Source organism: Pelobates fuscus, chromosome 3 (genome assembly GCF_036172605.1).
Source record: "Pelobates fuscus isolate aPelFus1 chromosome 3, aPelFus1.pri, whole genome shotgun sequence".
NCBI classification, from domain to species: Eukaryota; Metazoa; Chordata; class Amphibia; order Anura; family Pelobatidae; genus Pelobates; species Pelobates fuscus.
Window position 1 is genome coordinate 100,605,743 of NC_086319.1, and position 21,827 is coordinate 100,627,569.

General features: G+C 40.7%; 1 protein-coding gene across 1 annotated transcript in view; it reads left to right on the forward strand.

Moving 5' to 3' along the window:
* Nucleotides 1-14,225: 14,225 nt before the first annotated feature.
* Nucleotides 14,226-21,827, forward strand: part of LOC134601646 (protein kinase C delta type-like) — a 36,958-nt gene continuing 29,356 nt past the window's right edge. Inside the window, exon 1 of the mRNA XM_063446164.1 lies at nt 14,226-14,656. Within this exon, the coding sequence (XP_063302234.1) occupies nt 14,528-14,656 (129 nt within the window). The 5' untranslated portion in view covers nt 14,226-14,527. The remainder of the gene's footprint in view (nt 14,657-21,827) is intronic.

Sequence of the window (21,827 nt, forward strand, 5' to 3'; positions counted from 1 at the left end):
TTCATTTTAGATCCTTAATAATTGCTCTATCGATGTTAATAGGCAGTGCCGTTGATTTTGACATGTTTAGTTTATACTTAGAAATGGCACTATAGGTATGAATTTCTTGCATTAAAGGGACACTATAGTCACCAGAACAATTACAGCGCATTACCTTTGAGCTTTTTGCTGTAAACACTGTCTTTTCAGAGAAAATGCAGTGTTTACATTACAGCCTTGTGATAACTTCCCTGGCCACTCCGCAGATGGCTGCTAGAGATCCTTCCTGGATCATGGCTGCCTATAATGCATCCAAACATTCAGTGTCTCCTCCCTCTGCATGCAGACACTGAACTTTCCTCATAGAGATTAATTGATTCAATTCATCTCTATGAGGAGATGCTGATTGGCCAGGGCTGTGTTTGAATCATGCTGGCTGTGCCCCTGATCTGGCTCCTTGTCAGTCTCAGCCAATCCTATGGGGAAGCACTGTGATTGGATCAGGCCACCACTTCTGATGATGTCAGCAGAAGTCAAACAGCAGGCAGAGTTACAGCTTCTGGCTTGAATATAGTAAGATTTTGCTATATTTATGGAGGCATGAGGGGCCCCGGGGGGCTAGATGGTGGTGTTAACACTATAGGGTCAGGAATACATGTTTGTGTTCCTGACCCTATAGTGATCCTTTAAGCCTATAAGAGAGGTAGTAGGTGATGTTAGTGAGAGCAAGATGTTATCTGCATATAAGGATATTTGTATATCCTGATCTTTAGTGTGGAAACCTTTTATCTCTTTATTTTGTCGAATCTTAATAGCCAAAGGTTCAACTGTTAAAATATAAAGTAATGGAGACAGGGTGCAACCCTGCCTTGTTCCATTTCCTTGGTCAAACCATCCTGCGCATATATTCGCTCCTATGGTTCTAGCAGAGGGATTCAAATATAATGCCATTATAGCACCATGAATCCATCCCTCCAAGCCGAAGGATCTTAACACATTATCGAGCTAGCCCTAACTGACGCTGTCAAAAGCCTTCTCAGCATCTAATGACAAGGCCAGAAGGGGTCGTCCACTTCTACTAGCTTGATCAATTATATCTATAATTCTTCTAGTGCAATTACTGGCAAACCTACCCAGAGTGAATCCTATTTGATCCAAGTTTATGATTTTTTTCTATTATCAGCTTCAATCATGTTGCTAATATAGAAGCGTACATTTTTATATTGATTTTTATAAGTGATATGGGTCAATAGTTTTGCATATCTGTTGAATTTTTATTTGATTTTAATATCCGTAATAAGGTGTATTTGAATTGTTAGCTATTTCATTGTATAAGTTGGTCAAAGGGTGAATACGTTCTTGTTTGAAAATTTTATAAAAAAGATTGCTGTATCTGTCTGGGCCTGGTGTTTTATATACATCTAACCTTTTTATTTCCCTCTCCACTTCCTTGGTGGTGAACTGAGCATTTACTAATTGTAGATCAGAATTTGTAATCTTGGAAATGTTTAAATTATTTAAATATTTTCTCATTTTATCTTCATCCATAGGTAAACCACGATTGTATAGTTTATTGTAAAATTCATACATTTTTTTGCCAATTTTCTCAGGAGTTGAAAATATTTCCTTACCAACTATGATTTTATCTATTCTATTTTTGGAATTTCTTTTTTGTAATTGTTTTGTCAAATTTTTATTTGCTCTGTTCCCCATGTAGTAATTACTTATTTTTAGTTTATTTAACGTAATGTTAATTTTTTCTTCTCTTTTTAAGTTAATCTTATTTTGAAGTTCGCTCAGCATTATTTTATTTTGATTTGTAGGGTTTTGTTTATTTGAGCTTGATAAATTGAAAATGTGTATATATAAATCCACCAGGTCTTTATCTTTATTATTATTATTATTATTTTTTTTAATTAGATAACCTCTCATGAACGCATTATATGTACACCATAATATGGAGTCCATTAAATCTGGTGAATTATTTTCCTCATAAATATTTTTTGATAACTTTATTAATTTCTCTTTATTTTTTTCATTTTTGATTATTGTATCATCTAACCTCCAGGTAGATATACCCATTGCCATTTGCCAATTTCTATTATAATAAAACTAGATCTGACAATGTGTTGTCTTTTATTTGGATATTGTAAATATTACTAATAGTTTTTGCCAAACACGTCAATTCTTGAATATGACCTATGGACCTTAGACAAATGTTTCTATGTTTAATAACATAAATTATATTGTAACTCTGTAGTAGTTTTGGTGCTTGGAGTGTTCTTTAGAACATGGATTCTAAAACAGAGACAGTAATAAATTGGAAGACCTTATGTATGGGTTGCATATAAAGAGCATCTCATTTCATTGGTTCCGACTTCATACCTACAATAATGTTTTAAAAGTGCTGTTAAAATTGAGATTATATGGCCCAGAGGCCATTACCTTTTCTATATGACCCGAAAATTCGAATCATGCCAGACATTTAAGCTTCTATTGCAAATAGAAAGTATGAGACTAAAATCCATTTCCTAACAATTAGCCGTACAGCAATCTTGGCTACGTTCCGCTGACGTCTTTGCAATTTTTAAAACTAGCATCAACATTGTTTTACATCTTCTCTCTTGTGGAGCATTAAGGTAAATTAACTACTTAGTAAGAATGAAATCTAATGCAAGACAGTGATTAATGACACGCATTTCTTTAAACGGACACACTTTTCTGAAAACAGAAATGATTCGAGTAAAGCACGAGTTTAAATTAAAGACAAAATCCAGTATATGCAGCAAAAACATCTTCAAATAAAGGATGCTAAGTTATAATTAGCATTATTCACTAAACTCTGAATGGTATTAAATACAAATCTGATTACAAAATTTAGACTAAAATAGCCAAGTTACAACATAAAGCTATATTAGAGGATTTTTCGATACAAGCTATTGTAGCCTCAGTTTTGCATTTGGATTTTCTCTGCCATTGGGAATTTAGTTATTAAACCTCAATGTATTTTTTACAAGATATGATTTATAAAACTGCCACAAAAATATTTATTATCACGCTTTTTAAAAAGAGACAACAAACTTTGAAATGTTATTTCTTGTCATTTGGTGTTCGTGCAAAATAAAGAATATTCCATCAAAAAAATAAAAACACAATGAAATATCTTAATTATCCAGAAATAAGGCCACTGCTTCTATGCCCTTGGCATGCTTGATAATATAGTAGTGAGAGTACACATCACTGGTAACCAAGATGTCCCCCTCCCTCCACTCTATCTCCTGCAGTACTTGCAGCATCTCTGGGTTCATTAAATATGAGGGATTCTTTTAAACAAGAGGCTTTAGAAAAGAGTCTGTATACTCTGATATCGGTTCAGAAATTGATCCAATACCTGATATGATCAGCCTCCCTTAGTGGGATATCCTGGACTGTAAGGAAGGAGAACATGACTTTTGCCCAGAGTAAGGGGCTGGAATAAAAGGGGAAGCAATGTTGAAATTTCAGGGACAGGTAAAAAGGGGGAGGGTACCTACCAGTAAAAAGGAAGTAGTGTAGGATCCTATCTCTTTCCCTCCCACCCTCCCTGGTTGCTTTGTGACTAATGCAGATGTGGCTGGTTTCTGTTTTGTTTTATAACAGCGTTCGGGGTTCCTGGCCAGTGTAGTTGAAGGCAAGTGCCAATTCGTATTGGGGAGTCGCTGCCTGCTTTGGCTGAAAGTGGAAGACGGGCTGCTTCGGACTGTGGCAAAGAAGGCTAAATCTGTCTGGTGAAATATTCACCCCCATCAGTTGACAGGTGGAAGTTAATGCTGGCTTGAAAATGTTAATACATTTGTGGCCGTTGCCCTTGCCCTTACCCACTATACAGGTTTTTGTTTGTTTATTGGGCAACGGGATGGCCAGTTATGGATCTTTAGGCATTGTGTGCAAAAAAACAACAGCATGGATTCTAGGCTATAACATTGTTATATATACCAGTTCATTTCATGTTTACTTAAAATCTGCAATGTTTTTCCTTTATCCAAAAATACAGTAAACTATTTTCTATTTATTTTTTTATTTTTTCATTTTTTATTGGGAATGCAATATACGAAAATTGCTGTGCATTATATCAATGGCAGAAAGGCAGGTATGACTCAACATCTATGTCATTAGAGCAAACAAACAGGAACATTCACAGTTTTGAGTTTAACAATAGATCATAAATAAAAATTTACAAAATTGTCAATCATGACAAGGCCTGGGTAATATTTAGTCAAAAGGGGTGTTAGGCTCTAAGAATTTTACAGGATCTGTAACCCTTACGCTGCCATGGACTTATGCTGGTAACACATCCTGCTTGCCTTAATCTTTTTATGTCCACTGCAGAGAACATACATGTACACCAGTTTTTATGGAGTTCCAGAAAAATTGTTCATTTTTTAATGCGGGTACAGCGTATATATGAAACAAACACAGTTTTCATAGGGGTGTATCAGAAGACAAAATCAACCAATCATAGACATTCAGTAAAAAAAGCATAATTTCTCATTTAACATTACGTATTACAGTTATTCTACTGCGCATGTCTAGCACGTCTTCTCGAAACTATGCAGGGTTATCTTGTGAGAGAAAAATGGGAGTATGTGTGCTTGCAAGATAGCAGAAACGGGATAGAATTCTTGCTTTTGACCCCTGCAGACGTGGAAAGACATAATTACGGCAAAGGCATTTTAACCCTTAATTTACCTGTATCTATGACAATTACCCTTTTCTCTGGTACTGCAGGTGCGAGTTAGGCAAGGTATCTCCAGATGTACTAATTACACCTGTGGGCCTTTTTATTAATTCTTCACCTCAGGGCCGTCTTTAAATTTGATTAGACCCTGGGCAAGCATTTACTTGGGCCCCCCTGACTACATATAGATACACACAAATACACTACTTGACACACATGCAGATACACACTGACCGCATATAGATACACACAAGAACATACAGATACACACAGACACACACACACACAGATACAAACACTGACATACACGCAGATACAAAGGTACACACACTGACTACATATAGATACACTGACACACACACTGACACACATACAGACACACAAATACACTACCTGACACACATGCATTTACACACTGACCGCATATAGATACACACAGACACACACACACAAACAGATACAAAGACTGACATACATGCAGATACAAAGGTACACACACTGACTACATATAGATACACCGACACACACACTGACACACATACAGACACACAGATACACAACCTGACACATGCAGATATACAGATACAAACACTGACACATACAGATATACAGATACAGAGACACATTCTGACAGACGTACTGACACAGACAGCCATACTGAAACACACATACACAAAGACATACTGAACCACACAGACACTGACGGACTCACACACACAGACATACAGATACACTGACAGACATACTGGCACATATACACACAGACAGACACATACACTGACAGACATATTGACAAACACAGACATACAGAACCACACGGACACTGACAGACTCACACATAGACATTCTGTCACACATACACACATACTGGAACACACATACACACAGACACTGACAGACATACACACATACAGACATTTTGACACTCACAGGCAGCCATACTGAAACACACATACATATTGAACCACAGAGACACTGACAGACACACACACGCACACACAGACATACTGACACACTGACAGACATTCTGGCACACATACACATAGACAGACAGACATACTGAAACACACATGCACACAGACACTGAGAGACAAACACACATACAGACATTTTGACACTCACAGACAGCCATACACACATACATACTGAACCACACAGACACTGACAGTTTTTTGGGGTGGATAATCAATTCTGAAAATATTGCCTATTTCAAAATCTAAACATATTGCGTTCTACCATTAATTCTGACAAAGTTACGCATCAGAATTAAAAATCATCAAAACTTATAACTGTGTTTAATGTTTATCATTGTCATTGTCCACAGGTTAATGGTTATCAGCAACGAATCAGATAATCTATCATCACGTACTGCAAAACTTTTAAATTAGTTCATTTTCAGATATAAGTTAATTTGTTGAAAAGAGTATCAGTGAGTTATCAACTGATTTTTGACAGTTGAATTTTAGAGAGAAATATGTCAATAAATCTTTTCCAAAATTATTGAGATTAAGCTTGTTTGCGTAACGCAAAATATAGGATCTGTAAGATCTTTCTTTAATTTTTGTGAAACTACAAATGCAAAAGTGTTAAAAAAAAAAAACACTTGGACGTGTGCGATTGTGATTTTGTTGACTATGTTAATAATTCATCAGCAACCATAAACATGCAATTGAGTCTGATGCCTCTGTAATATTTGTTATATATTTGGCAATACTGTGATTGGCACCTGTCATAAGCAAGAAAACATGAACGCATTACAAACACACACAGACATACTGACACACTGACAGACATTCTGGCACACATACACACAGACAGACAGATATACTGAAACACACATACACACAGACACTGACAGACTCACATACACACAGACATACTGACACACTGACAGACATTCTGGCACACATACACACAGACAGACAGATATACTGAAACACACATACACACAGACACTGACAGACTCACATACACACAGACATACTGACACACTGACAGACATTCTGGCACACATACACACAGACAGACAGATATACTGAAACACACATACACACAGACACTGACAGACTCACACACACACACAGACATACTGGCACACTAACAGACATTCTGGCACACATACACACAGACAGACAGATATACTGAAACACACATACACACAGACACTGACAGACTCACACACACAGACATACTGACACACTGACAGACATTCTGGCACACATACACACAGACAGACAGATATACTGAAACACACATACACACAGACACTGACAGACTCACATACACACAGACATACTGACACACTGACAGACATTCTGGCACACATACACACAGACAGACGGATATACTGAAACACACATACACACAGACACTGACAGACTCACACACACAGACATACTGGCACACTAACAGACATTCTGGCACACATACACACAGACAGACAGATATACTGAAACACACATACACACAGACACTGACAGACTCACACACACAGACATACTGACACACTGACAGACATTCTGGCACACATACACACAGACAGACAGATATACTGAAACACACATACACACAGACACTGACAGACTCACATACACACAGACATACTGACACACTGACAGACATTCTGGCACACATACACACAGACAGACAGATATACTGAAACACACATACACACAGACACTGACAGACTCACACACACAGACATACTGACACACTGACAGACATTCTGGCACACATACACACAGACAGACAGATATACTGAAACACACATACACACAGACACTGACAGACTCACATACACACAGACATACTGACACACTGACAGACATTCTGGCACACATACACACAGACAGACAGATATACTGAAACACACATACACACATACACTGACAGACTCACACACACAGACATACTGACACACTGACAGACATTCTGGCACACATACACACAGACAGACAGATATACTGAAACACACATACACACAGACACTGACAGACTCACACACACAGACATACTGGCACACTAACAGACATTCTGGCACACATACACACAGACAGACAGATATACTGAAACACACATACACACAGACACTGACAGATTCACACACACAGACATACTGACACACTGACAGACATTCTGGCACACATACACACAGACAGACAGATATACTGAAACACACATACACACAGACACTGACAGACTCACACACACAGACATACTGGCACACTAACAGACATTCTGGCACACATACACACAGACAGACAGATATACTGAAACACACATACACACAGACACTGACAGATTCACACACACAGACATACTGACACACTGACAGACATTCTGGCACACATACACACAGACAGACAGATATACTGAAACACACATACACACAGACACTGACAGACTCACATACACACAGACATACTGACACACTGACAGACATTCTGGCACACATACACACAGACAGATATACTGAAACACACATACACACAGACACTGACAGACTCACACACACAGACATACTGGCACACTAACAGACATACACACATACATATATACTGACACACTCAGACACTCATGCAAAATTTGCTAACCACTCTCCAGTTTCTTACCTTTTCCTGGAGGGTGGCTTCCCTGGGGTCCAGTGGGCTGGTTGGGGTGGCTGGGAGTTAAGATCTCGCTCTCTCCCGGCCTGGCCCCCTCCGGAACAGCTGATCCTCCTTCCTCCGCGCGGCTCCTTTTTCTGTGGGAGAAAGTGACGCGCGGCTGTCACTTCCTCCCAGCCGGCTGCCAAAAAGCAAGGGCCCGGTCGCGCTGTTAAAGCGCCACAGCGCCCGACCGGGCCCCTGCTGACACAGGCCCACCGGGTGGCCCTAAGTGCATGGGCCACCCGGTGGGCCCCCATAGTTTGCGGGCAGAGGGCAAACGGAGCAGCTGTCTTGGGCCCCCCAGCAGGGACAGGGCCCGGGGCAGCTGCCCCGTTTGCCCCGCGTTAAAGACGGCCCTGCTTCACCTCGATTTCCTCGCCATTTCTCACCAAAAGAGCCATCAAGGGAAGCTTGCCCAGATATCTGTTGCTACAGAATAATATATGTCATTAAATCCATGTCTCAGTATGCAATACATCCTTAGGTTACTGTATATATATATAGCTCTGTATGTCTAGGGGAATATTCACTAAGGATTGCATAGGTAAAATAATTACCGTAATTCTCTATCAAGTGCCCATTATGATATCAAAGAAACCAGTCCCCAGGAGTAGGGAGGGTAAGAGCTGTGTCCAATTTGGGCTTTTCTATGAAAATTATGTGAAGTGCATGCAGGTCAGCGAGCAACATAAGGAGAAGAAAATAGATTTGCATATGACCATGTGTAATCAGGGCACCCTTCCCAAAAGCAGTGCACATCACTGGTGGAAAGCTGAATAAGGTGAAAGGGGACTTACCTCCGATGTAACAAGTGGGAGCTGTAAAGTGTCCGGTACTACATCAGCCAATATTCTAAGTGTGGTGTAAGACTTATAGAGTTACTCACTAAAGTCCGAATGGCCCCGTACTGGGCCATTCGGACTGCATAATCTGGTCATTGTTCATGCTATCGAAATCAAAAAGCATTGATTTCAATCCGGACACAAAATTCATCCACATCATTGTGGCAGATTAGCTCAGACCGGCCAAAATTTGGCCATTTTCACCAGATTTGTTTCCATCTGGACAAAATACAGTGTATAGAGAATAACCCGGCCGCTGTTCCAGACGGGTAGTACGCTCTCCCATGCTGTGGATGTCTGCCTTGATGTCTGCAGTCATTTGCAAGAGGTCAGCTTTAAATGAGGCTTGCAGTTCTTGCATAATTAGCCTGATGGATGAATTTGTGGCAGGGCTGTTTTGCTCAAGGTGGCTGTCTCCTGCCTCAGAGTTATGGGCGGGAGATTGCCGTCCGTCGGCGCCATCTTGGATTTTCGGCTCCGAGTTTTGAGATCTCTCTAAGTGAGAGTTTAGCGTTTTTTGCTTTAATTTTTTCGTAGCCATGTTGTGCAGGGATGTGCTTTCTGCACAGTTTGCGCGGTTTGTGTTGCTGTTATAGTCAATTTAGTGCCGCGGGCCGGGAGAGCTCCGGTTTTGCACGTCCGCTCACATGCGTGGTCAGGACACGCCCCCTGTTTTTTCATTTTTTGTTGTTGTTATCATTGAATATAACCCCTGCATGTAAACACCAGGCCTGGAAGTGATCCTTGGTTGTACCTTCTGCTTTAGATTTTACATCACTGTAGCTCAAGGCACGCTTTGCCGTAAAGCACAGTAAGGTTTGCAGCCAGCAGAGCAAGTTCAAGTAGGTCTGTCATCATTCCCTACATTATAATCATTTTTATGAAATATGTACATTGATTGTGCTATAATGTCATTGATGGTAAAAGGTGTAAGATACAGTAGGTGCTATGATGGCAAATCCTTGGGTTGAAAAAACTTGATAAAATACAGGAACCCTGCCCTCACCTTTTGTGATTCCCACAGCACTGACCGATGCTCCATCAGCCGAAGAAAGAATATGGTGGCACCCGTGAGGGAGAGCTTCAGGAAAATATACCTACCTTTCACCTGCACCCAGGGCCACCGCACCGTAAGTGGGGATATCACAATTAGGGGTCTTGACAAAATATGCAAAGACCCCCACAGAAAACAATGTTGCTTTTATATATTACTTTTCACATTCAATCTACAGGGTTATCCCCTAAAGTGAGAATTGTAGGGAATGCAAAGTGAATTTCAAATATTTTCCAAGTCAGCTTTGTTATCAGTTTATCTACTTCAGTCTCAAATTTGAAATTAACCTTGAATTCCAATCAATCCTCACTTCAGTGAATAACTTTATAAATCTAATGTGTTTTCACAATGACATTTTTTTTCATACACTTGTTATTGAATTATATCAATAACAGGCTTGTGGTGTTCTGATATTAGAATTGGACCTAAATGTGACCCTAAATTTCATCTTCCACTGCAAATCATGTAAACAAAGATGTCTGTCAATTATTAGTCACAATTCAGTATATTTCATTTATAATAAAAGCCATCCACTCCTATAATATGTATAATGCAGAAATGGGACCCTCACATGTCCCTAGGCCTAAACGGTGAAAGTCAATGTGGTAAATGAATGTTCTATAGAGAGTGATGTCTCCATTTTATGATGTTTTTAACTTTATAACACTTTTTATACTTTGTTTTTGATTACATGGATTGGAGCTCTGAAGTACAGATGTGACCAGTTATGGCACAATCTGTTTGCAGAATTATTTGCCCAGTTTGCAATTTTTTCAACACTGATGTCAAAGGCAGGGCCGTCTTTAAGGAGGGGCAAACGGGGCAGCTGCCCTGGGCCCAGTTATTCATGGGGGGCCCAAAGCAGCTGCCCCGTGGGCCCTGCTGCCTGCAATAACATTTAAAAAAAATATATATATATTTCCCTACCTAATGGGCCCGCGGTACTAGTATTGCGGCTGCACCGGGGCCCGCACACAAAGGGGGCCCACCGGTGGCCCATACCCTTAGGGCCACCCAGTTAGCATGTTCCAGCAGGGGTCCGGTCGGCGCTGTGGCCCTTTAACAGCGCGACCGGGCCCTTGCTTAACGGCTGCATGGGAGGAAGTGACTTCCGCGAATCACTTCCTCCCACCTCACAGACATCGGGCCACGCGGGAGGCTGCTTAGCCAGGATCCAGTGAGGAGGAGGAGCAAGCAGAGCCAGACTCCCAACTACCCCAGCCAGCACACTGTACCACAGGGAAGGAAGCCTCTTTCAAAGGTAGGAAACTGAAGAGTGTCTGTCTGTGTGTGTGTGTGTGTCAGTATGTTTGCCTGTGTGTCAGTATGTCTGTGTGTGTCAGTATGTCTGTGTGTGTGTGTCAGTATGTTTGTCTGTGTGTCAGTATGTATGTCTGTGTGTGTCAGTATGGCTGTGTGTGTGTGTGTGTGTCAGTATGTCTGTGTGTGGGTGTGTCAGTATGTCTGTGTGTGTCAGTATGTATGTGTGTGTGTCAGTATGTCTGTCTGTGTGTCAGTATGTATGTCTGTGTGTCAGTATGTATGTGTGTGTGTCAGTATGTATGTGTGTGTGTCAGTATGTCTGTCTGTGTGTCAGTATGTATGTCTGTCTGTGTGTCAGTATGTATGTGTGTCAGTATGTATGTCTGTGTGTGAGTTTGTATGTCTGTGTGTGTGTCAGTATGTATGTCTTTGTGTGTGTCAGTATGTATGTCTTTGTGTGTGTCAGTATGTCTGTGTGTGTGTCAGTATGTATGTCTTTGTGTGTGTGTCAGTATGTCTGTGTGTGTGTCAGTATGTATGTATGTCTGTGTGTGTGTCAGTATGTATGTCTTTGTGTGTGTCAGTATGTCTGTGTGTGTGTCAGTATGTATGTATGTCTTTGTGTGTGTCAGTATGTATGTCTTTGTGTGTGTCAGTATGTCTGTGTGTGTGTCAGTATGTATGTATGTCTGTGTGTGTGTCAGTGTGTATGTCTGTGTGTGTCAGTATGTATGTCTTTGTGTGTGTCAGTATGTCTGTGTGTGTGTCAGTATGTATGTATGTCTGTGTGTGTGTCAGTGTGTATGTCTGTGTGTGTCAGTATGTATGTCTTTGTGTGTGTCAGTATGTCTGTGTGTGTCAGTATGTATGTCTGTATGTATGTATGTATGTATGTGTGTGTGTCAGTGTGTATGTCTTTGTGTGTGTCAGTATGTATGTCTTTGTGTGTGTCAGTATGTCTGTGTGTGTCAGTATCTATGTCTGTATGTATGTATGTCTGTGTGTGTGTCAGTATGTATGTGTCAGTCAGTATATGTCTGTGTGTCAGTTTGTATGTCTTTGTATATACATGTTCTATGGGGTATGCTGACCCATACTCAGTTAGCACTCTGTGATTTTTATCATTGAGGGCAACCCTCTTTTCTCATTTAGAACAACACAATGCATCACAGTTTGCTGCATATGGGGCTGCTTAACTGCAGAACAGTAAGAGTGCCAATGTCCACCAAAGGACCATGGAGCAATGGAAGAAGGTTGCCTGGTCTAAGGAATCACATTTTCTTTTAGACCAGGTGGATGGACGGGTGCGTTTCCATCATTTACCTGGGGAACAGATGGCAGCAGGATACACTATTGGAAGAAGCTAGGCCAGCTGATGCATTGTTATGCTGTGGCTTATGTCCTGCTGGAAGACCTTGGGTCATAAAATTCATGTGGATGTAACTTGACAAGTACCATCTACTTAGAGATTGTTGCAGACCTTCATGGCAATGGTATTTCCGGATGGCAGTGGCCTCTTTCAGCAGGACAATGTACCCTGCCACACATTGTTCAGAACACATTCAAAAGTCTTGTGGAGTCCATGCCGCGATGCATCAGAGCTGTTTTGGCAGCACGAGGGGGTCCTACACAATATTAGGCAGTTGGTTTTAATGTTGTTGCTGATCAGTGTATATGTTTATTTACTAAAATTGGAATTCCTTAAGATTTACAGATATCAGTTCAACTTATTTAATAAACTGGAAAATATTTAAAAAGCAGGAATTATCAAACTGATAACTTTGGCAATATTTTTTTATAGTTAGCCTTGCAATGTTTACCAAATTCAGGATTTTATACTGCAAAATCAGATCCTGTAAATCTTAAATATTCTATTTACTTCTCTTTTGTATGGTTATTTGTGAATTTTCTGTAAAACATTAAGTGACACTCTAAGCACCAAAAAAAATGATGTGGTTTTGGTGTATTGCTGCAGTTTCACTGCTCAATTCTTTTTAGTTTAGGGGTTAAATTACTTTGCTTTTGCAGCCCCAGCCTTATCCCCCCTGCCTGTGAGTTACATTTAATTCTTACACAAGTCATGTAAAGAGAGATTTTTATAAAGTATGTTTCATTTAGAATTTCTTATTCCCAGCTCTGGTTTATAGCTTCTAAAGTAAAAAAAAACTGTGCTGTGAGACTTGTTTGAAAACAAAACTATGTTTCTCACGCAGGCTGTGTCAGTTACAGTAGGGGAGGCGTGACTAGCGCTGTATAAACAGAAAAAAAGTGATTGAACTCTTTAATGGCACAGAATTGAGCAGTGAGACTTCATAGGCATTGTCTATACACCAAAACTGCTTCATTAAGCTAAAGTTGTTTTGGTGCTTAGAGTATCCCTTTAATTTGTATTATAGTTTCCTTATAGGTGAAGTACATCACTTATTGCTTCTGGGGCTTTAACAGTTGAAAGACCAAAACTGAATATTCCAACCTTTATTAAACTCTGTACTGCAAAGCTATGAGGGGTGCAAATGGTTAACACAGATCACTGTTACAACAATACAGGGGAGGATGGGGACAGACTATACTGAAACCAGACAAAAACTGTTATTATTTTTTTCTTTCACTGACCAATAGCATCACCCACATATTGCTTTTGCTAGATTTTGAGCATGCTCTGCTGTCAAAGTGGGGAGTGATTCCCCCTTCATTTGTTTTTTTTTTTTCCCACTGGACTTATGGAGAGGCGAATGCAGGAAGCAAGCTTGTTCAGTGTGTGTGTTTACAAGCAAGACTGACTTAGTCAGCAAATACTGCTCTAGCGAGCTTGGCCAATGAGAAGCTTCCCCAGCCTGCTTGGGAGATTCAGAGTTGGAGCAGTATGCATGCAGTAATGTGAGGCAGGTCTTCCTTGCTGCCGATAGCTAAATACAATGGGGTCTGGCTCCAGAAAATACTTGGGTTTCCCTTCCATGCAGAGCCCTGGAGCCATCAGAGGACGCATCTACAATCTAGCAAGCCCTGACAGCAGGATCCTTATGGAATGAGAAGGCTCTGCATGATCCTTCATTTGAAGATGAAATGCTTTTCCCGTTACCTGCCTTACATCTTCAGACCTCCAAACACCATCCTCTCCTCTAGCTGCCACACAGAAGGTACAGATCATCAAAGGGTGGGTATGTGGGTGTGTGTGAAAATATATTTAAAAAAAAAAGAGTGGGACGGGAGGAAGCCTGACTTCCCAAAAGATCACAGCTAGCTGAGCTGTCAGATGACAGCCATTTCTGCCAAAAAAAAAAAAAAGCTTAGATGTGAAATAGTCTTTCTGCTGGGACATGTGTTAGGGGGCATCTCAGTGAACTAATGATTCTAGATTCTACAACATTGTGTCATTAAGTCCCAGGGTTCTAACGGTACTTAGAGAACCTTCATTGTCATTCTGGAAAAACAATTCCATTTTCAGTCATTACGTCTACTTTAATTCTTGTGTGTGCATAGTCCTTCTTAGACAAGTCCCTTATGCCTGAGTGCTGAATAACCCACTTTATAGTGTGTATATACTTTGACACTGAATGCTCTATGCAGTTTTTTTTTTATCTTTTATCCTTAAAGAGTTGATATGGGAGATTTGTTAAGCTTTCCATTTTTATTTAATTTTCTTTTTTTTTTTCTTTTGTATATGTGATTGCTTTTCCGGGGAAGACTTATAAAAAAAGAATGTAAAAAAACATTTGTAGTTTATAAATTAAAGTGCATAGCAGGACAGTATTTGTGATCTCTATAACAGCTGTTCTATTGCAGAATTTGATATCAAAATAGCATATGCATGCTTGATTTGTTTAGATATACTATTGATAGAGGTTGTTACTTCTGAAGCTGCTTCGTAATATTAAATTGTAATAATAGTGACAGCAATAGGATTTATTATATACTGAATGTATTAAGCAGAAACATAATTAAAGAAGGACGGGGCGGGATGATTGATTGCTGGCATGAATCAAATTGTATATAAACCTAGATGGCATTATCACAATAATGAAAGTTCTCTTTTCAATTTGACAACCGTGTTTTTAGATTACATTTTTAGAAACATTTCCTTTAGTTGAAAACCTGACAGGTAGTATTTGTGTTACATTTCTCAAATCCTAAGTAGGGATGCTACCAGTACTACTGCGGAAGCAGCCATCTTGCGCCTTTAGCTGACTTCTCCAAATCAAACCATCACCATAGCAACATAGTACCAACATGCTACCAAATCTTTAATTACAGTGCATTGCTGCATTCCTGAGATAGCTGGTTTTAGAATTGTTGTCAGCAGGTTTTGTACATTTTTTGGGATATTGCCACACATGCTTGATTATTCATTCAAAATTCGTATTTAATATAATTTTGGGGAAGTATAAAAGCTGGTATTTTCATTTAAAATAGATTTGTTGAGTAAGAACTAACACTTAAAGTGTAGGCATAACCTGCCTGTTAGAATACAATTTCCAACCGGCATTTATAAAAAAATTTGGAACTTAGCTGGGTTTATCTAAATTTTGGATGCTTCATAGTGCACCAAAATACACGGTTTAATAGATAAAGCCCATAGTCATCAGCCTGTTTTTAATTATTTATAATCATGTTCTTTCAGACTCCACAATCATAACAGGCAAGCAGACATCATTTTAACTTGGCACTGTTGTATGTTTTTTTACAATCTTATTCTGTGCAGTGGATTTGTGAAGCAGTTTTTGTGTGATGTGCTGAAATCAGCAAGGGATCCGAAAGAGTAGCCTATGCAACATTCTGGCCATCGTTGTTTTTGCTAATCTAAGTGTTTTTACATCATTATCTAGTAGTTCCCAGGTTCCCAAGATATTTCCAAAATGGACATCAAGATACAATGAGTGAGCCGGAGAGTATCTAGAAAAATAACAGAAACATTTGAAGACAGAAACCAGTTAGTGGTTTAAGCAGCGTCTTGAATACATATTTTTTTTCTTGTTAAAGTGTTCAACGTTTCATCGCCATGTCTATTTTATATTTCGTCATGTAAATGTCGCAAAGTGTAAATGTGGAATTTGTCGTTAAACATATTTAATGTGGTCGCTGGAGGCGAAAAAGTTTGAGGATTAATCTAAAGCACTGTCTTTTAACCTTATTTTGACAGGAACCAAAATTACATAGACAGCATTAGCTTGATGATCCATTCTTCAACTGTAAAATGAAACTGTAAAATTAAATTAAATTGGCGTGGAAATTTGGGGGGTGAAAGGGACGGTCAAGTCTGGGTCCCAGATGTGGGTGCGATTTGGGGAGCTGCTGTTGTTGCCGGCCAGCCCCACCAGGGGCAGGGAGTCCTGAGGTAGATTAAGGGTCTGCAAGAAGGCCGGGGCGTCGTGCATATCTTGGATGGTGTGCACAGTTGCACCTCGGTGGACCGCCAGTGTCCTAGGGGACCGCCAGTGGTAGTCTATCTTGTGGGCCCGTAGCGTTGTGGTGAGTGGCTTGAGCGACTTATGCCAGGCCAGGGTACCGTTGGACAGGTCCGTGTAAAACGAAAGTTCCATATTCTCGAAACTGAAGGGGGTCCTGCCACGGAGGGTGGACAGGATTGTCGCCTTATCCTTTCTGTTGCGGAGCGTCATGATGACATCCTTTGTGGCCTTGATTGGTGCGCTTGCTGGTTTAGGGATACGGAACACCTCTACTGGGGTGATCGTTGTGGCCTGTCTGGGAGGCAGAATAGCTGGGATCAGGCGCCCCAGAAGTTTAGGTAGGTCGGCTTCTGGGATGTCCTCCTGGATTCCCCTGATCTTGATGTTGGAGCCACGCCTGGCATCCTCAAGCGCCGCGAGGCGGTGTTCATATTGCTGGTTCTGCCTTTTTAATTCTTGTACAGTATGTTGCAGTGCAGTGACTTCCTGGGCCTGAGAGTGTATGGAGCCCTCTAGGTTGGAGATGCGGCCTGTCAGGCCTTTCAGGTCTGCACGGAGTGTTGTAATATCCTCGTGGATACTGCTTTTCAGGTCCAGCAGCAGTGCCTTCAAGACCGCTGTGGTGACCGGTTCTGAGTCTATTTGTTTGCCACGTTGTTTTGCCTTTTGTGGTGGTGGATGAGAGGGCTGAGTGGTAGCAGGTTGTGTGCATCCCTCTTCCTCCTCCTCCGACAGTTCCTCGGAGAAATCCGAGTATCCGCCATGCAGGGCCGCCATGCTTGATTCTGTTGCTCCCTGTGCCTGCCTCCACATCTGCCCTATCGTGAGTCCCGTGGCGGGCTTGTTCGGGGTTTTTTTGTTCCCCTTTTTCCCCATACTGTCCAGGAGGTTGTGCCCGGTTATTGGGGTCCCGCGGGGGGGATATTTGGGGTGTTTCTGCACTTTTTCTCAGTTTACCGCTCGGAGCTCCCCGTGTGTGCGACCGTTCGCTTCGGCCGTGCCTACCTTTCTATACAGAAATGTAAAGATTAAAACATATACTTACCTGAAGATTGCTTTTAATTTCTGTAAGATACCTACTTCAGTTGTGCGCTGAAGCCTGCTGTAGTGGTTATGGTGCGATGAGTGCCCTGGCACTATCTCAGTGTAATTTGTCAAACTGTCTTAGCATGGTTTGACAAATACCTGAGCCCACTTGGCTTCCAATCTACTTGAGCTGGAGAATCCAGATACCAATGTAGGTGTAGGTTCATTCATTGCCTGAGAGCGTCATCTGAGCGTTCTCACTGAATGAATGAATTAAACGAGTTCATGTATTGAACAAACTGACATCTAGCTTTTCTGATCTATAACGCAATGTTGTCACACATACTAGACCACATGTAGTTTTTGCTTTCTAGACTCACTTTAAATAACTTGAGTAATAAAAAAAACATTGCACAGAAAAGTATGGATTGACATTAAAGGAACTGTAGGGGTACGATAACAACATCATTTAGATCCTTTAACATTTTTCTTGGGGAATGGGCGTAGTAATATATTTACAATTCGGGTATAATGTTATTGAAATGTTTTCTGCAACCTGCAGTGAGTAACATCTTATTAAATCTATGGAGAATCTTGTGCCTCCGAGGCATCTTCATCATATAGTGGTCCATTCACAGTCTGCTACCTGTGATTGGCTAATTTTGCCTCTTTATAAATCGCTGGTAAGACCACACCTTGCATATTCGGTGCAATTTTGGGCACCTGTTTTAAAGAAGGATAACATGGCACTAGAAAAAGTGCAGAGACGAGCTACAAAATTGATAAAAGGAATGGAGCATTTTAGTTATGAAGAAAGGTTAAAAAAATGTAAATCTCTTTAGTTTGGAAAAACTGTGCCTCAGAGGGGATATTAATTAGTGGGGTAATAGCTGCTTGATCCAAGGAGACATCTGACTGCTATTTTGGGGTCAAGAAGGAATTTTTTCCTATTTTGTTGCAAAATTGGAAGCGCTACAGACTAGGTTTTTTGCCTTCTTTTGGATCAACAGCAAAAACATATGTGAGGAAGGCTGAACTTAACAGTTGGATTTTGTGTACTCAGATGTCGGTCTGTGTGTATTCAGCAGTCTTTGTGTGTAGAAAGAAGTCTGTGTGTGTATTCAGCAGTCTTTGTGTGTGTTCAGCAGTTTGTGTGTATTCAGCAGTCTCTGTGTGTGTGTGTACTCAGAGAGGGCGTGCCTGAGTTTTTTCCTGCCTAGGGCAGCACAAAACCAGGATACACCGCTTAATACAGGTATACCATAAACCAGGGGTAGGCAACCTACGGCACTAGTGCCATGCACGGCACTCGAGGTGTCTTCGCACGGCACTCAAGGCTGCTAGAGCCAAACAGGCTCTGTCCTATCAGGAGTCCCAGTTAAACTTCAGATATCTGCTAATACGAAAAGGTGGTGAAGGACAATCCTCAATTTATGCATTGCAGCACATAGAGTAAGTGATCTCAGATCACTTCCTCCCAGCACTTGTGAATGGGAATCAACACTGTAGCTGAGCAGCCTGCAGCTGCTGTTGCAGCTCCTATACTTGAGCTATACCTGGCCGGCCTGGTCCCCACTGGAACCTAGAGAAGGCACCCACACTGCTAGATATACACAGAAATGCAGAAAAACCCTCCCCTCATACAAATAATACGAACAGCCCACACACAAACATACACACAATCCCCACAAACGCAACACCACTAACAATCCACATACATGCACACAACCCCGCATGCAGCCTCTCACATGCAATACACCAAACAGCCCCCACACACTACCAAACACACAATGTGACATATCCATCCACACACAATTCCACAAGCAGCCCTCATACACAGCCCACATTCATATGTATCATACACGATACCATAAACTACTAATGAACATATACAATATAATACAACGCTCACAAATACAACGCTACTAGGCAATTACAGTAAAAATAACACAAGCAGCATACATACCTCAATTTAAAAAAATAGGATCGGCACGCTACGGGACACCACAATCCTATATCGGCACAGTGCTGCTAAAAGGTTGCCTACCCCTGCCATAAACCATAAAAGAATACAAAGCAGCCCTGGAAAAAATGGTATGCCAACCCTATAAGTCTATATAGCAGTCTATAGTTTATAGCAGTCTGTGTGTGTGTATGTATTCAGCAGTCTTTGTGTGTGTGTGTATTCAGCAGCATGTGTGCATGCCAGCAAATTCGCTTTACCGCGAATCACCTGTGTGAGCTGTCACACAATTAAGCCTGCATATCCCAGTCCTGTTACACGCATCTGGGTGCTGCTGTTTACAGGTACTAGTAGTCTAGAGATTGGGACATGGGTATATGCTCCGCTATCTGTAAAATACTATTATGCTATTCTCTCTATAATACAGGTCTGTGTATAATATCCTGGGACAGTCAGCACTCCCTGTATAGTGCTGCTCTCTGTATAACACAAGTTTGTGTATAATATCCCGGGACAGTCAGTGCTCCCTGTCAGGAGCGTACCTAGAGCATTTGGCACCCGGGGCGGGTCCTATTTTTGGCACCCCCTCCACCCCCCAACTTTAAAATGTAAAAAGCAACCACAATTTTTTTTTTTTTTTTTTTATGTATTTAGCACTAAGCAGTGTTTATGCTTTTAAATGTAAGCATGTTTTTGTATGGAGTATGTTTGAGTGAATGTAGGATGTGTGTCTGTATGTGGTGTTGGCGTTTGAATGCAGGCATGCATTTTTATGTAGTGTGGTTTTTGAAGGCAGTGGTGTGGTTATATATAATGGTGACGTTGAAATGCAGGGTTGTATTTGTGTGTAGTGTTGGCGAGATTCTGAGATGTATGCACATATACACATACACACACCTAAATACACACTGACACACATGCAGATACATAGACACATAGGAACAATATATAGGGGGTAAGATACCACAATCCAAACTGGGGGGGGGGGCACTAAAACTTTTCACTAAGGGATGGGGTAATGTGCTGCCATTGGCAGGATGCAGTGCACGTTGGCATCAGTCAACAAATTTGCATATAATTCACATTAGCCACCCAGATTTCTTGTTCGTGGGCTAGCTGACACCTCTTAACGTCGATCTTTGTTTATCAGATAACTCCCTTATTTGCTCTGCTTATGTGGGATTGCCATATTTAGGGACACCAAATAAGGATAAGGGAGCTATCTGCTAAACATAACCCTAATTTGGTATCTTTAAATATGGAAATCTCACATAAGGACACCAATTTAGAGAATTATCAACTAAACAGCTAAAAGATGAATTAAAAAAAAAACCTTTTCCTAATTTCAGTTGTTTAGTAGATAACACCCTTATTTGTTATCCTTATGTGGGATTGCAATATTTAAGGACACCAAATAAGGGAGCTATGTACCAAACACATACACATTTATATACACACACACAATAACACAATAGGTGTATGTCTGTGTGTATATCTGTGATTGTGTGTGTGTGTGTGTGTGTGTGTGTATGTATATATATACACGTGTGTATGTATGTGATGTTTGCGTGTGTATATCTAATTATGTGTGTTTGTAATTGTATGTGTGTGGGTCTGTGATTGTGTATGTCTGTGTTGATGTGTGTGGTTGCGTGTGTATCTCTGTAGTTAAGTGTGTTGTGTGTGTATATATATATATGTGTATATATATATATACACACACACACACACACTTAACTACAGAGATACACACACAACCACACACATAAACACATACATACACAATCACAGACCCACACACATACAATTACAAACACACATAATTAGATATACACACGCAAACATCACATACATGCACACATTTAATAATTAAGAGGTCCACCAGCCTCCCTACCTTGCTCTGGGAGGGCTAGAGTGGATCCTCAGTCCCT